We start from the raw sequence: 14234 nt of genomic DNA, 5'->3' as shown, positions 1-14234 counted from the left end.
GGCAGCGTATTGAGGGTAGTTGGCAGCGTATTGAGGGTAGTTGGCAGCGTATTGAGGGTAGTTGGCAGCGTATTGAGGGTAGTTGGCAGCGTATTGAGGGTAGTTGGCAGCGTATTGAGGGTAGTTAGCTAAAGTAATATGTCAACAGTTTGCAGTTGCCACCAAACAAAGTATTATTTTGAACATCCTAAAGATCGTCTAGGGAGTTATTGACATTACGTGGGACTCTAACCTGTTGTACAGGGTGTCTTCCGTAATGCTGAGGTCCTATTTATACCAGCAGACCATCCTGGTGTGTTTACCCGTATGTATGGTGGGCCCAAGCACTCTGCTCAAGCCCACGCAACACATGGGACTTAAATGACACGTAGCAGTGTCCTTTCCAAGGAGCCGGTTGAGAAGTGTAGGTATGAAAATAAGCGATATTGCAGATGTTTAAAAAAAGAATAATAATAATAATATTCAAACAGACTTCTTGAATCTATGGTGCAAAATGTTAAGTGTGACGTTTTTGTGGTTTTCCCAGCTGTATGATTTATTAACGAATAGCTCCAGGTAATCACGGTGTGTAGTCATCAACACTTAAAGCACCGTGGCAGCGCTTTGGTGTCGATCTGGCAAAAAAATATAAAATGTTATGCTCCAGTAGAATAGGGAAGTACCTGCATCAATAACTGCTTTGAAACGAGGTGTCTATTCATCTTGCTCAGCACATCTATCAAGATTTTATTACAGCACCATAATTACAGGCCTTTAAAAAAAATCTGTCTTGGGTCATTAATGGATGTGTCGTCGTCGGCGACCCCCCCCCCCCACTTGGTCACATGTACATGTCATGCGTTGTTATTTCTCTAGCGAACCCATTAATGTTATCAAATAAAGCCCAATTTTAGTGAGGGGAAAGAAATATGCAGTGGAGATATGACTTGTGACATGAACATGGGCTAGCCTTTCACATAGTTTATACTGGTGGCCTATGACATGAACATGGGCTAGCCTTTCACATAGTTTATACTGGTGGCCTATGACATGAACATGGGCTAGCCTTTCACATAGTTTATACTGGTGACATGAACATGGACTAGCCTTTCACATAGTTTATACTGGTGACCTATGACGTGAACATGGACTAGCCTTTCACATAGTTTATATTGGTGACATGAACATGGGCTAGCCTTTCACATAGTTTATATTGACATGAACATGGGCTACCTTTCACATAGTTTATACTGGTGACATGAACATGGGCTAGCCTTTCACATAGTTTATATTGGTGACCTATGACGTGAACATGGGCTAGCCTTTCACATAGTTTATACTGGTGGCCTATGACATGAACATGGGCTAGCCTTTCACATAGTTTATACTGGTGACATGAACATGGGCTAGCCTTTCACATAGTTTATACTGGTGACATGAACATGGGCTAGCCTTTCACATAGTTTATACTGGTGACATGAACATGGGCTAGCCTTTCACATAGTTTATACTGGTGACATGAACATGGGCTAGCCTTTCACATAGTTTATACTGGTGACATGAACATGGGCTAGCCTTTCACATAGTTTATGCTGGTGACATGAACATGGGCTAGCCTTTCACATAGTTTATACTGGTGACATGAACATGGGCTAGCCTTTCACATAGTTTATACTGGTGACATGAACATGGACTAGCCTTTCACATAGTTTATACTGGTGGCCTATGACATGAACATGGGCTAGCCTTTCACATAGTTTATACTGGTGGCCTATGACATGAACATGGGCTAGCCTTTCACATAGTTTATACTGGTGGCCTATGACATGAACATGGGCTAGCCTTTCACATAGTTTATACTGGTGACATGAACATGGGCTAGCCTTTCACATAGTTTATACTGGTGACATGAACATGGACTAGCCTTTCACATAGTTTATACTGGTGACCTATGACATGAACATGGACTAGCCTTTCACATAGTTTATACTGGTGACCTATGACGTGAACATGGGCTAGCCTTTCACATAGTTTATACTGGTGACATATGACGTGAACATGGGCTAGCCTTTCACATAGTTTATACTGGTGGCCTATGACATGAACATGGGCTAGCCTTTCACATAGTTTATACTGGTGACATGAACATGGGCTAGCCTTTCACATAGTTTATACTGGTGACATGAACATGGACTAGCCTTTCACATAGTTTATACTGGTGACATGAACATGGACTAGCCTTTCACATAGTTTATACTGGTGACATGAACATGGGCTAGCCTTTCACATAGTTTATGCTGGTGACATGAACATGGGCTAGCCTTTCACATAGTTTATACTGGTGACATGAACATGGGCTAGCCTTTCACATAGTTTATACTGGTGACATGAACATGGGCTAGCCTTTCACATAGTTTATACTGGTGGCCTATGACATGAACATGGACTAGCCTTTCACATAGTTTATGCTGGTGACATGAACATGGGCATTTCACATAGTTTATACTGGTGACATGAACATGGGCTAGCCTTTCACATAGTTTATACTGGTGACATGAACATGGACTAGCCTTTCACATAGTTTATACTGGTGACATGAACATGGACTAGCCTTTCACATAGTTTATACTGGTGACATGAACATGGGCTAGCCTTTCACATAGTTTATACTGGTGACATGAACATGGACTAGCCTTTCACATAGTTTATACTGGTGACATGAACATGGGCTAGCCTTTCACATAGTTTATACTGGTGACATGAACATGGACTAGCCTTTCACATAGTTTATACTGGTGACATATGACATGAACATGGGCTAGCCTTTCACATAGTTTATACTGGTGACATGAACATGGGCTAGCCTTTCACATAGTTTATACTGGTGACATGAACATGGGCTAGCCTTTCACATAGTTTATACTGGTGACATGAACATGGGCTAGCCTTTCACATAGTTTATACTGGTGACATGAACATGGGCTAGCCTTTCACATAGTTTATACTGGTGACATGAACATGGGCTAGCCTTTCACATAGTTTATACTGGTGACATGAACATGGGCTAGCCTTTCACATAGTTTATACTGGTGACATGAACATGGGCTAGCCTTTCACATAGTTTATACTGGTGACATGAACATGGGCTAGCCTTTCACATAGTTTATACTGGTGACATGAACATGGGCTAGCCTTTCACATAGTTTATACTGGTGACATGAACATGGGCTAGCCTTTCACATAGTTTATACTGGTGACATATGACATGAACATGGGCTAGCCTTTCACATAGTTTATACTGGTGACATATGACATGAACATGGGCTAGCCTTTCACATAGTTTATGCTGGTGACATATGACATGAACATGGGCTAGCCTTTCACATAGTTTATACTGGTGACATGAACATGGGCTAGCCTTTCACATAGTTTATACTGGTGACATGAACATGGGCTAGCCTTTCACATAGTTTATACTGGTGACCTATGACGTGAACATGGACTAGCCTTTCACATAGTTTATGCTGGTGACATGAACATGGGCTAGCCTTTCACATAGTTTATGCTGGTGACATGAACATGGGCTAGCCTTTCACATAGTTTATGCTGGTGACATGAACATGGGCTAGCCTTTCACATAGTTTATGCTGGTGACATGAACATGGGCTAGCCTTTCACATAGTTTATGCTGGTGACATGAACATGGGCTAGCCTTTCACATAGTTTATGCTGGTGACATGAACATGGACTAGCCTTTCACATAGTTTATGCTGGTGACATGAACATGGGCTAGCCTTTCACATAGTTTATGCTGGTGGCCTATGACATGAACATGGGCTAGCCTTTCACATAGTTTATGCTGGTGGCCTATGACATGAACATGGGCTAGCCTTTCACATAGTTTATGCTGGTGACATGAACATGGGCTAGCCTTTCACATAGTTTATGCTGGTGACATGAACATGGGCTAGCCTTTCACATAGTTTATGCTGGTGGCCTATGACATGAACATGGGCTAGCCTTTCACATAGTTTATGCTGGTGACATGAACATGGGCTAGCCTTTCACATAGTTTATGCTGGTGACATGAACATGGGCTAGCCTTTCACATAGTTTATACTGGTGACATGAACATGGGCTAGCCTTTCACATAGTTTATACTGGTGACATGAACATGGGCTAGCCTTTCACATAGTTTATACTGGTGACATGAACATGGGCTAGCCTTTCACATAGTTTATGCTGGTGACATACGACATGAACATGGGCTAGCCTTTCACATAGTTTATGCTGGTGACATATGACATGAACATGGGCTAGCCTTTCACATAGTTTATGCTGGTGGCCTATGACGTGAACATGGGCTAGCCTTTCACATAGTTTATGCTGGTGGCCTATGACATGAACATGGGCTAGCCTTTCACATAGTTTATGCTGGTGGCCTATGAAATCAAATCAAATTTATTTATATAGCCCTTCGTACATCAGCTGATATCTCAAAGTGCTGTACAGAAACCCAGCCTAAAACCCCAAACAGCAAGCAATGCAGGTGTAGAAGCACGGTGGCTAGGAAAAACTCCCTAGAAAGGCCAAAACCTAGAGAGGAACCAGGCTATGTGGGGTGGCCAGTCCTCTTCTGGCTGTGCCGGGTGGAGATTATAACAGAACATGGCCAAGATGTTCAAATGTTCATAAATGACCAGCATGGTCGAATAATAGTAAGGCAGAACAGTTGAAACTGGAGCAGCAGCATGGCCAGGTGGACTGGGGACAGCAACGAGTCATCATGTCAGGTAGTCCTGGCACATGGTCCTAGGGCTCAGGTCAGTTGAAACTGGAGCAGCAGCATGGCCAGGTGGACTGGGGACAGCAACGAGTCATCATGTCAGGTAGTCCTGGCACATGGTCCTAGGGCTCAGGTCAGTTGAAACTGGAGCAGCAGCATGGCCAGGTGGACTGGGGACAGCAAGGAGTCATCATGTCAGGTAGTCCTGGGGCATGGTCCTAGGGCCTAGGTCGTCCGAGAGAGAGAAAGAAAGAGAGAATTAGAGAACGCACACTTAGATTCACACAGGACACCGAATAGGACATGAGAAGTATTCCAGATATAACAAACTGACCCTAGCCCCCCAACACAAACTACTGCAGCATAAATACTGGAGGCTGAGACAGGAGGGGTCAGGAGACACTGTGGCCCCATCCGAGGACACCCCCGGACAGGGCCAAACAGGAAGGATATAACCCCACCCACTTTGCCAAAGCACAGCCCCCACACCACTAGAGGGATATCTTAAACCACCAACTTACCATCCTGAGACAAGGCTGAGTATAGCCCACAAAGATCTCCGCCACGGGACAACCCAAGGGGGGGCACCAACCCAGACAGGACGACCACAACAGTGAATCAACCCACTCAGGTGACGCACCCCCTCCAGGGACGGCATGAGAGAGCCCCAGTAAGCCAGTGACTCAGCCCCTGTAATAGGGTTAGAGGCAGAGAATCCCAGTGGAATGAGGGGAACCGGCCAGGCAGAGACAGCAAGGGTGGTTCGTTGCTCCAGAGCCTTTCCGTTCACCTTCACACTCCTGGGCCAGACTACACTCAACCATATGACCCACTGAAGAGATGAGTCTTCAGTAAAGACTTAAAGGTTGAGACCGAGTTTGCGTCTCTGACATGGGTAGGCAGACCGTTCCATAAAAATGGAGCTCTATAGGAGAAAGCCCTGCCTCCAGCTGTTTGCTTAGAAATTCTAGGGACAATTAGGAGGCCTGCGTTTGTGACCGTAGCGTACGTGTAGGTATGTACGGCAGGACCAAATCAGAGAGATAGGTAGGAGCAAGCCCATGTAATGCTTTGTAGGTTAGCAGTAAAACCTTGAAATCAGCCCTTGCTTTGACAGGAAGCCAGTGTAGAGAGGCTAGCACTGGAGTAATATGATCACATTTTTTGGTTCTAGTCAGGATTCTAGCAGCCGTATTTAGCACTAACTGAAGTTTATTCAGTGCTTTATCCGGGTAGCCGGAAAGTAGAGCATTGTAGTCGTCTAACCTAGAAGTGACAAAAGCATGGATAAATATTTCTGCATCATTTTTGGACAGAAAGTTTCTGATTTTTGCAATGTTACGTAGATGGAAAAAAGCTGTCCTTGAAATGGTCTTGATATGTTCTTCAAAAGAGAGATCAGGGTCCAGAGTAATGCCGAGGTCCTTCACAGTTTTATTTGAGACGACTGTACAACCATTAAGATTAATTGTCAGATTCAACAGAAGATCTCTTTGTTTCTTGGGACCTAGAACAAGCATCTCTGTTTTGTCCGAGTTTAAAAGTAGGAAGTTTGCAGCCATTCACTTCCTTATGTCTGAAACACAGGACTCTAGCGAGGGCAATTTTGGGGCTTCACCATGTTTCATTGAAATGTACAGCTGTGTGTCATCCGCATAGCAGTGAAAGATAACATTATGTTTTCGAATGACATCCCCAAGAGGTAAAATATATAGTGAAAACAAATGTGGTCCTAAAACGGAACCTTGAGGAACACCGAAATGTACAGTTGATTTGTCAGAGGACAAACCATTCACAGAGACAAACTGATATCTTTCCGACAGATAAGATCTAAACCAGGCCAGAACATGTCCGTGTAGACCAATTTGGGTTTCCAATCTCTCCAAAAGAATGTGGTGATCGATGGTATCAAAAGCAGCACTAAGGTCTAGGAGCACGAGGACAGATGCAGAGCCTCGGTCCGATGCCATGAAAATGTAATTTACCACCTTCACAAGTGCCGTCTCAGTGCTATGATGGGGTCTAAAACCAGACTGAAGCATTTCGTATACATTGTTTGTCTTCAGGAAGGCAGTGAGTTGCTGCGCAACAGCCTTCTCTAAAAATTTTGAGAGGAATGGAAGATTCGATATAGGCCGATTCGTTTTTTTTATATTTTCTGGGTCAAGGTTTGGCTTTTTCAAGAGAGGCTTTATTACTGCCACTTTTAGTGAGTTTGGTACACATCCGGTGGATAGAGAGCCGTTTATTATGTTCAACATAGGAGGGCCAAGCAGAGGAAGCAGCTCTTTCAGTAGTTTAGTTGGAATAGGGTCCAGTATGCAGCTTGAAGGTTTAGAGGCCATGATTATTTTCATCATTGTGTCAAGAGATATAGTACTGAAACACTTGAGCGTCTCTCTTGATCCTAGGTCCTGGCAGAGTTGTGCAGACTCAGGACAACTGAGGTTTGGAGGAATACGCAGGTTTAAAGAGGAGTCCGTAATTTGCTTTCTAATAATCATAATCTTTTCCTCAAAGAAGTTCATGAATTTATCACTGCCAAAGTGAAAGTCATCCTCTCTTGGGGAATGCTGCTTTTTAGTTAGCTTTGCGACAGTATCAAAAAGGAATTTTGGATTGTTCTTATTTTCCTCAATTAAGTTAGAAAAATAGGATGATCGAGTAGCAGTAAGGGCTCTTCGGTACTGCACGGTACCGTCTTTCCAAGCTAGTCGGAAGACCTCCAGTTTGGTGTGGCGCCATTTCCGTTCCAATTTTCTGGAAGCCTGCTTCAGAGCTCGGGTATTTTCTGTGTACCAGGGAGCTAGTTTCTTATGATAAATGTTTTTAGTTTTTAGGGGTGCAACTGCATCTAGGGTATTGCGCAAGGTTAAATTGAGATCCTCAGTTAGGTGGTTAACTGATTTTTGTCCTATGGCGTCCTTGGGTAGACAGAGGGAATCTGGAAGGACATCAAGGAATCTTTGTGTTGTCTGTGAATTTATAGCACGACTTTTGATGTTCCTTGGTTGGGGTCTGAGCAGTTTATGAACATGGGCTAGCCTTTCACATAGTTTATGCTGTTGGCCTATGACGTGAACATGGGCTAGCCTTTCACATAGTTTAGAGCTTTTGAATGGTGAACAAGAACTTTGTCTTAAGTGTTTTCCAGAACTCATAATTCACAAAAATACTTGGATTTTTATTTATCTGAATAATGGTTCACAGTGGAATAATTGAACCCAACATGTTTCTCTTGTTATCTTCTGTGACCACATCTGTAAATCAACTGGAATGCTTTTCTCTGATTTCAAAACCAGACCGCTTGAATGAATCTATAAATATTATCCCCCTGTACAAGATTTTCACGTTGAAGTTGATCCAGTACACTTATATCCATGTCATGAATTGGATTGGCAATTGTATTTTCTGAATTCATTGTTATAGCTTAACCCCAATGAAGGCAACCCTCCAGTAACGCATGTGGTGTTCTCTATTTTTGTCAAAGCCAAACGAATCACCCAGCAACGGATTAAAGGGATACTTCTGGATTTTATCTACTTCCCCAGAGTTCGATGAATTCGTGGATACGATTGTTATGCCTCTGTGCCCAGTATGAAGGAAGTTATAGGTACTTTTGCGAGCCAATGCTAACTGTCGTTAGCGCAAAGACTGGAAGTCTATGGGTATCTGCTAGCATGTAGTCATGATCTAAATGAACTCACCTTTTGACAGACTGTTTGTCCACATGAAAATGATTTTCTCACCTTTAAAAAAAAAAAAAAGTGAATTTCAAATGAATCATCACTGTATTGGTTTCCCAGAAACAATTAAACATGACTTATAATGGCCTCGAACAGTGCCCTGCTGGATTGAGAGCCAGCTTACTTAGTGGGCCTCTAGGACCAGAGTTTTTTGTTTTGAGAGAAACACTCTACACAGGATTTATTAAACTGTGTCAGGACCCAAAGTGGGCCTTGGACATGTGAGAGGTGGGTCTTGAGTTATGTGAATACATTTATAATCACACACACTTTCTTGTTTAATTTGGGTCGTTGGAGGACCAATTGGGTCACAGGAGGACGGTCAATTTCTCATTTGGTTTCTGGAGCTGAAAAGGTTTCAGAACCCCTGGTCATGTTAACGTCATTGTATTAGAAGTAATGAAGAAAGCAGACACACCGATGACTAAAACAATAGGTTCTCTCTCTCTCTGTCCGGCCACAGTCCAATCAGGGAGCTGCAGCAGTGAGAGTACCTCCCAGAGGTCATGGCGTGGGGGTGGAAAGAGCTTAGTGGAACCATGACATCATCATGGACCAGGAAAACGGCAGCGAGGATATTGACCATTTGGAAATGGGGAGGATTTTAGAACTACCAAAACTGTCAATCAATTCAGTTGGAAATAGGAGAGAGAATTCATATTTATCTTCTCATTCAGCCAATAGTAGAAAAACTGACTAATTTAAAACTCACGAGGACAGAATTATTAGGTAAAACATTTTTTAGATGTGGTTGTTGTCGTAGGTTATTCTAGTCTATGTTTATGGGTCATTTTCATGTTACCTTCAGGAGTCTGATTCCAATTTGTTTATTTAATTTAAACTTTAACGAGGCAAGTCAGTTGAGAACAAATTGTTATTTACAATGATGGCCTACCAAAAGGAAAAAGGCCTCCTGCGGGGACGAGGGCCTGGGATTAAAATAAAAATATAAATAAAGGACAAATCACACAACAGTACAAGAGAGACACTACATGAAGAGAGACCTAAAGACAACAACATAGCATGGTAGCAAACATAACATGGTAGCAGCACAAAACATTATTGGGCACAGACAACAGCACAATAAGGTAGACGCAACAATAAATCACGTGAAGCAGTCGCAACTGTCAGTAAGTATGTCCATGATTTAGTCTTTGAATGAAGAGATGGAGATAAAACTGTTCAGTTTAAGTGTTTTTTTTTTTTTTTTTGCAGCTCGTTCAAGTTGCTAACTGAAGCGAACTGAAAAGAGGAGCAACCCAGGGATGTACTATTTATGGACTTATGATTCACTAGACTTTTTTTAAACGAGGACTGTTTTCAATTCATATGTTGCATTTCAGTGAATTTCAATATTTTTTAGAATGAATTCACCCTAATCCTGATATCCAATGATGGTTGTCTATATTAGACTAAGAGCTAGCACATGTATATGGAGGCCTGTCTGATTCTATTCACAAAGCCAAGTAGTCCTTCCTCTGGTTAGGCCATTAGTTCTCTCTCTCTCTCTCTTGTTTTCTCTTTAGATTTAACTTTTCATCAGCACAGTTTCAATCTCTTGGATTATTATTCCAGATGTACCATATAGTGAGGTGTTTTTTTTCTTATGTTGGCTGTATACTTCCAACAGTTTTGGATTTGAAATCAAGCAGTGACCTGTGAGGTTAAAGTGCAAACTGTCAGCTTTAATTTGAGGGTATTTTCATCTACACTGAACAAAAAAACATAAAGGCAACATGCAACAATTTCAAATATTTTACTGAGTTACAGTTCATATCAGGAAATCAGTCAATTTAAATAAATAAATTAGGCCCTAATCTTTGGATTTCACGTGACTGGGCAAAGGCACAGCCATGGGTGGGGCTAGGGAGCCAGACCCCACCCACTGGGGAGCCAGACCCCACCCACTGGGGAGCCAGACCCCACCCACTGGGGAGCCAGATCCCACCCACTGGGGAGCCAGACCCCTACCCATTGGGGAGCCAGATCCCACCCACTGGGGAGCCAGATCCCACCCACTGGGGAGCCAGACCCCACCCACTGGGGAGCCAGACCCCACCCACTGGGGAGCCAGACCCCTACCCATTGGGGAGCCAGATCCCACCCACTGGGGAGCCAGATCCCACCCACTGGGGAGCCAGACCCCACCCACTGGGGAGCCAGACCCCACCCACTGGGGAGCCAGACCCCACCCACTGGGGAGCCAGACCCCCACCCACTGGGGAGCCAGACCCCACCCACTTGGGAGCCAGACCCCACCCACTTGGGAGCCAGACCCCACCCACTTGGGAGCCAGACCCCACCCACTTGGGAGCCAGACCCCACCCACTTGGGAGCCAGACCCCCACCCACTGGGGAGCCAGACCCCCACCCACTGGGGAGCCAGACCCCCACCCACTGGGGAGCCAGACCCCAGCCACTGGGGAGCCAGACCCCCACCCACTGGGGAGCCAGACCCCCCACCCACTGGGGAGCCAGACCCCTACCCACTGGGGAGCCAGACCCCTACCCACTGGGGAGCCAGACCCCTACCCACTGGGGAGCCAGACCCCACCCACTGGTTAGCCAGACCCCACCCACTGGGGAGCCAGACCCCCACCCACTGGGGAGCCAGACCCCCACCCACTGGGGAGCCAGACCCCCACCCACTGGGGAGCCAGACCCCCACCCACTGGGGAGCCAGACCCCTACCCACTGGGGAGCCAGACCCCTACCCACTGGGGAGCCAGACCCCTACCCACTGGGGAGCCAGACCCCACCCACTGGTTAGCCAGACCCCACCCACTGGGGAGCCAGACCCCCACCCACTGGGGAGCCAGACCCCCACCCACTGGGGAGCCAGACCCCTACCCACTGGGGAGCCAGACCCCTACCCACTGGGGAGCCAGACCCCTACCCACTGGGGAGCCAGACCCCTACCCACTGGGGAGCCAGACCCCCAGCCACTGGGGAGCCAGACCCCCAGCCACTGGGGAGCCAGACCCCCAGCCACTGGGGAGCCAGACCCCCAGCCACTGGGGAGCCAGACCCCCAGCCACTGGGGAGCCAGACCCCCAGCCACTGGGGAGCCAGACCCCTACCCACTGGGGAGCCAGACCCCTACCCACTGGGGAGCCAGACCCCTACCCACTGGGGAGCCAGACCCCACCCACTGGGGAGCCAGACCCCACCCACTGGGGAGCCAGACCCCACCCACTGGGGAGCCAGACCCCTACCCATTGGGGAGCCAGATCCCACCCACTGGGGAGCCAGATCCCACCCACTGGGGAGCCAGATCCCACCCACTGGGGAGCCAGATCCCACCCACTGGGGAGCCAGATCCCACCCACTGGGGAGCCAGACCCCACCCACTGGGGAGCCAGATCCCACCCACTGGGGAGCCAGACCCCCACCCACTGGGGAGCCAGATCCCACCCACTGGGGAGCCAGACCCACCCACTGCTGTGCTAGGCTCATCAAATCAGAATGAGAATTTCCCTTCAAAATGGCTTCATTACAGACAGAAATACTCCTCAGCACCACCTCAGATGATCCCGCAGGTGAAGAAGCTGGATGTGGAGGTCCTGGGCTGGAGTGGTTACACGTGTTCTGCAGTTGTGAGCCCAGTTGGACGTACTGCCAAATTCTCTAAAATGATTTTGGAGGCAACTTATGGTAGAGAAAAGAACACTGAATTCTCTGGCAACAGCTCTGGTGGACATTCCTGCTGTCAAGCATGCCAATTTCACGCTCTCTCAAAACTTGAGACATCTGTGGCATTGTGTTGGGTGACAAAACTGCACATTTAGTGACATTTTATTGCTCCCAGCACAAGGTACACCTGTGTAATGATCATGCTGTTTAATCAGCTTCTTGATATGCCACACCTGTCAGGTGGATGGATTGTGATGGCAAAGGAGAAACGCTCACTAACAGGGACGTAAACACATTTGTGCATTTTAGAGAAATAAAGCTTTTTGTGGAACATTTCTGGGATCTTTTATTTCAGCTCATGAAACATGGCACCAACATTTTACATGTTGCGTTTTTATATTTTAGTTCAGTATTTTGGGTGAACCGTTTAGAATTTACAGCACTTTTTTGTACATAGTCTCCCTATTTTAAGGGAGCAAAAGTATTGGGACAAATTCACTGTATATTTAAAGTAGTAGAAAGTGAAGTATTTGGTCCCGTATTCATAGAACACAGTGATTATTACATCAAGCTTGTGACTCTACACTTTTGTTTGATGCATTTGCTGTTTGTTTTGGTTGTGGTTCAGATGAGTTTGTGTATATAATATGCATTGTCCTTTTGCTCTCTTGCAAACCCCTTAAGGAACTGTCATGCCAAACATATATTTGACGTGATAATAAATGGCAAGGAGATGGCAATATGGCAGAAACAGATCTGGATCCAGGATAGCGTTTTTATATATATATATATATTACTATCCATTGTTTTGTTACTTATTGCATAGGGATATGCTAGTTCTATTGAGGGTATTAAATGTACCGTGCTTTTCCTTTCAGAAACTGTTGGAGCTGAATAACCTCCACTCCATGGTGTCTGTGGTGTCTGCCCTGCAGAGTGCTCCCATCTTCAGGCTGAGCAAGACCTGGGCGGTAAGAGACCCTATGACCAATGATCCAGAACTTTCTTTGTATCTTATCTTGTACTAGAACTGAATGGGAATGTAGTAGAGCAATAGTTCTCAACAGGTGTGCCACAAAACCTTCACTCATCTTGGATTTAAAAAATTTTTGGGGAGGAACATTCACTTCTAAACGTGACCTGTGGAATGCACCGGGAATCTGATTTGGGAGCCTAGTGGCGGTCAGATAATAAAACATTAAATAAAACATCTGTGTGGTTGTTTTTTAAATCCAGTGTGCTCAGGTTGGTTGCTGTTATATTTGTATCATTTTTAAAGGGGCGTGCATCACGAGCAAAGCTATTTGTATCATTTTTAAAGGGGCGTGCATCACGAGCAAAGCTATTTGTATCATTTTTAAAGGGGCGTGCATCACGAGCAAAGCTATTTGTATCATTTTTAAAGGGCCGTGCATCACGAGCAAAGCTATTTGTATCATTTTTAAAGGGGCGTGCATCACGAGCAAAGCTATTTGTAATCATTTTTAAAGGGGCGTGCATCACGAGCAAAGCTATTTGTATCATTTTTAAAGGGGCGTGCATCACGAGCAAAGCTATTTGTATCATTTTTAAAGGGGCGTGCATCACGAGCAAAGCTATTTGTATCATTTTTAAAGGGCCGTGCATCACGAGCAAAGCTATTTGTATCATTTTTAAAGGGGCGTGCATCACGAGCAAAGCTATTTGTAATCATTTTTAAAGGGGCGTGCATCACGAGCAAAGCTATTTGTATCATTTTTAAAGGGGCGTGCATCACGAGCAAAGCTATTTGTATCATTTTTAAAGGGCCGTGCATCACGAGCAAAGCTATTTGTATCATTTTTAAAGGGGCGTGCATCACGAGCAAAGCTATTTGTATCATTTTTAAAGGGCCGTGCATCACGAGCAAAGCTATTTGTATCATTTTTAAAGGGCCGTGCATCACGAGCAAAGCTATTTGTATCATTTTTAAAGGGGCGTGCATCACGAGCAAAGCTATTTGTATCATTTTTAAAGGGCCGTGCATCACGAGCAAAGCTATTTGTATCATTTTTAAAGGGCCGTGCATCACGAGCAAAGCTATTTGTATCATTTTTAAAGGGCCGTGCATC

At 45.1% G+C, this 14234-nt stretch overlaps 1 protein-coding gene across 6 annotated transcripts in view; it reads left to right on the top strand.

Annotated features, from left to right (window-relative positions):
* Window positions 1-14234, top strand: part of LOC118388042 (ras-specific guanine nucleotide-releasing factor RalGPS1) — a 319864-nt gene that overhangs the window by 117589 nt on the left and 188041 nt on the right. For all 6 annotated transcript variants that reach the window (XM_052525026.1, XM_052525027.1, XM_052525028.1 and 3 more), the window contains one exon: window positions 13023-13115. In XM_052525026.1, coding sequence (XP_052380986.1) covers window positions 13023-13115 — 93 coding nt within the window. The remainder of the gene's footprint in view (window positions 1-13022; window positions 13116-14234) is intronic.

The sequence above is a fragment of the Oncorhynchus keta genome, chromosome 9, assembly GCF_023373465.1.
Source record: "Oncorhynchus keta strain PuntledgeMale-10-30-2019 chromosome 9, Oket_V2, whole genome shotgun sequence".
Classification (NCBI taxonomy): domain Eukaryota; kingdom Metazoa; phylum Chordata; class Actinopteri; order Salmoniformes; family Salmonidae; genus Oncorhynchus; species Oncorhynchus keta.
The sequence above is the reverse complement of the archived record's forward strand: the minus strand, read 5'-3'. Positions and strand labels throughout refer to the sequence as shown.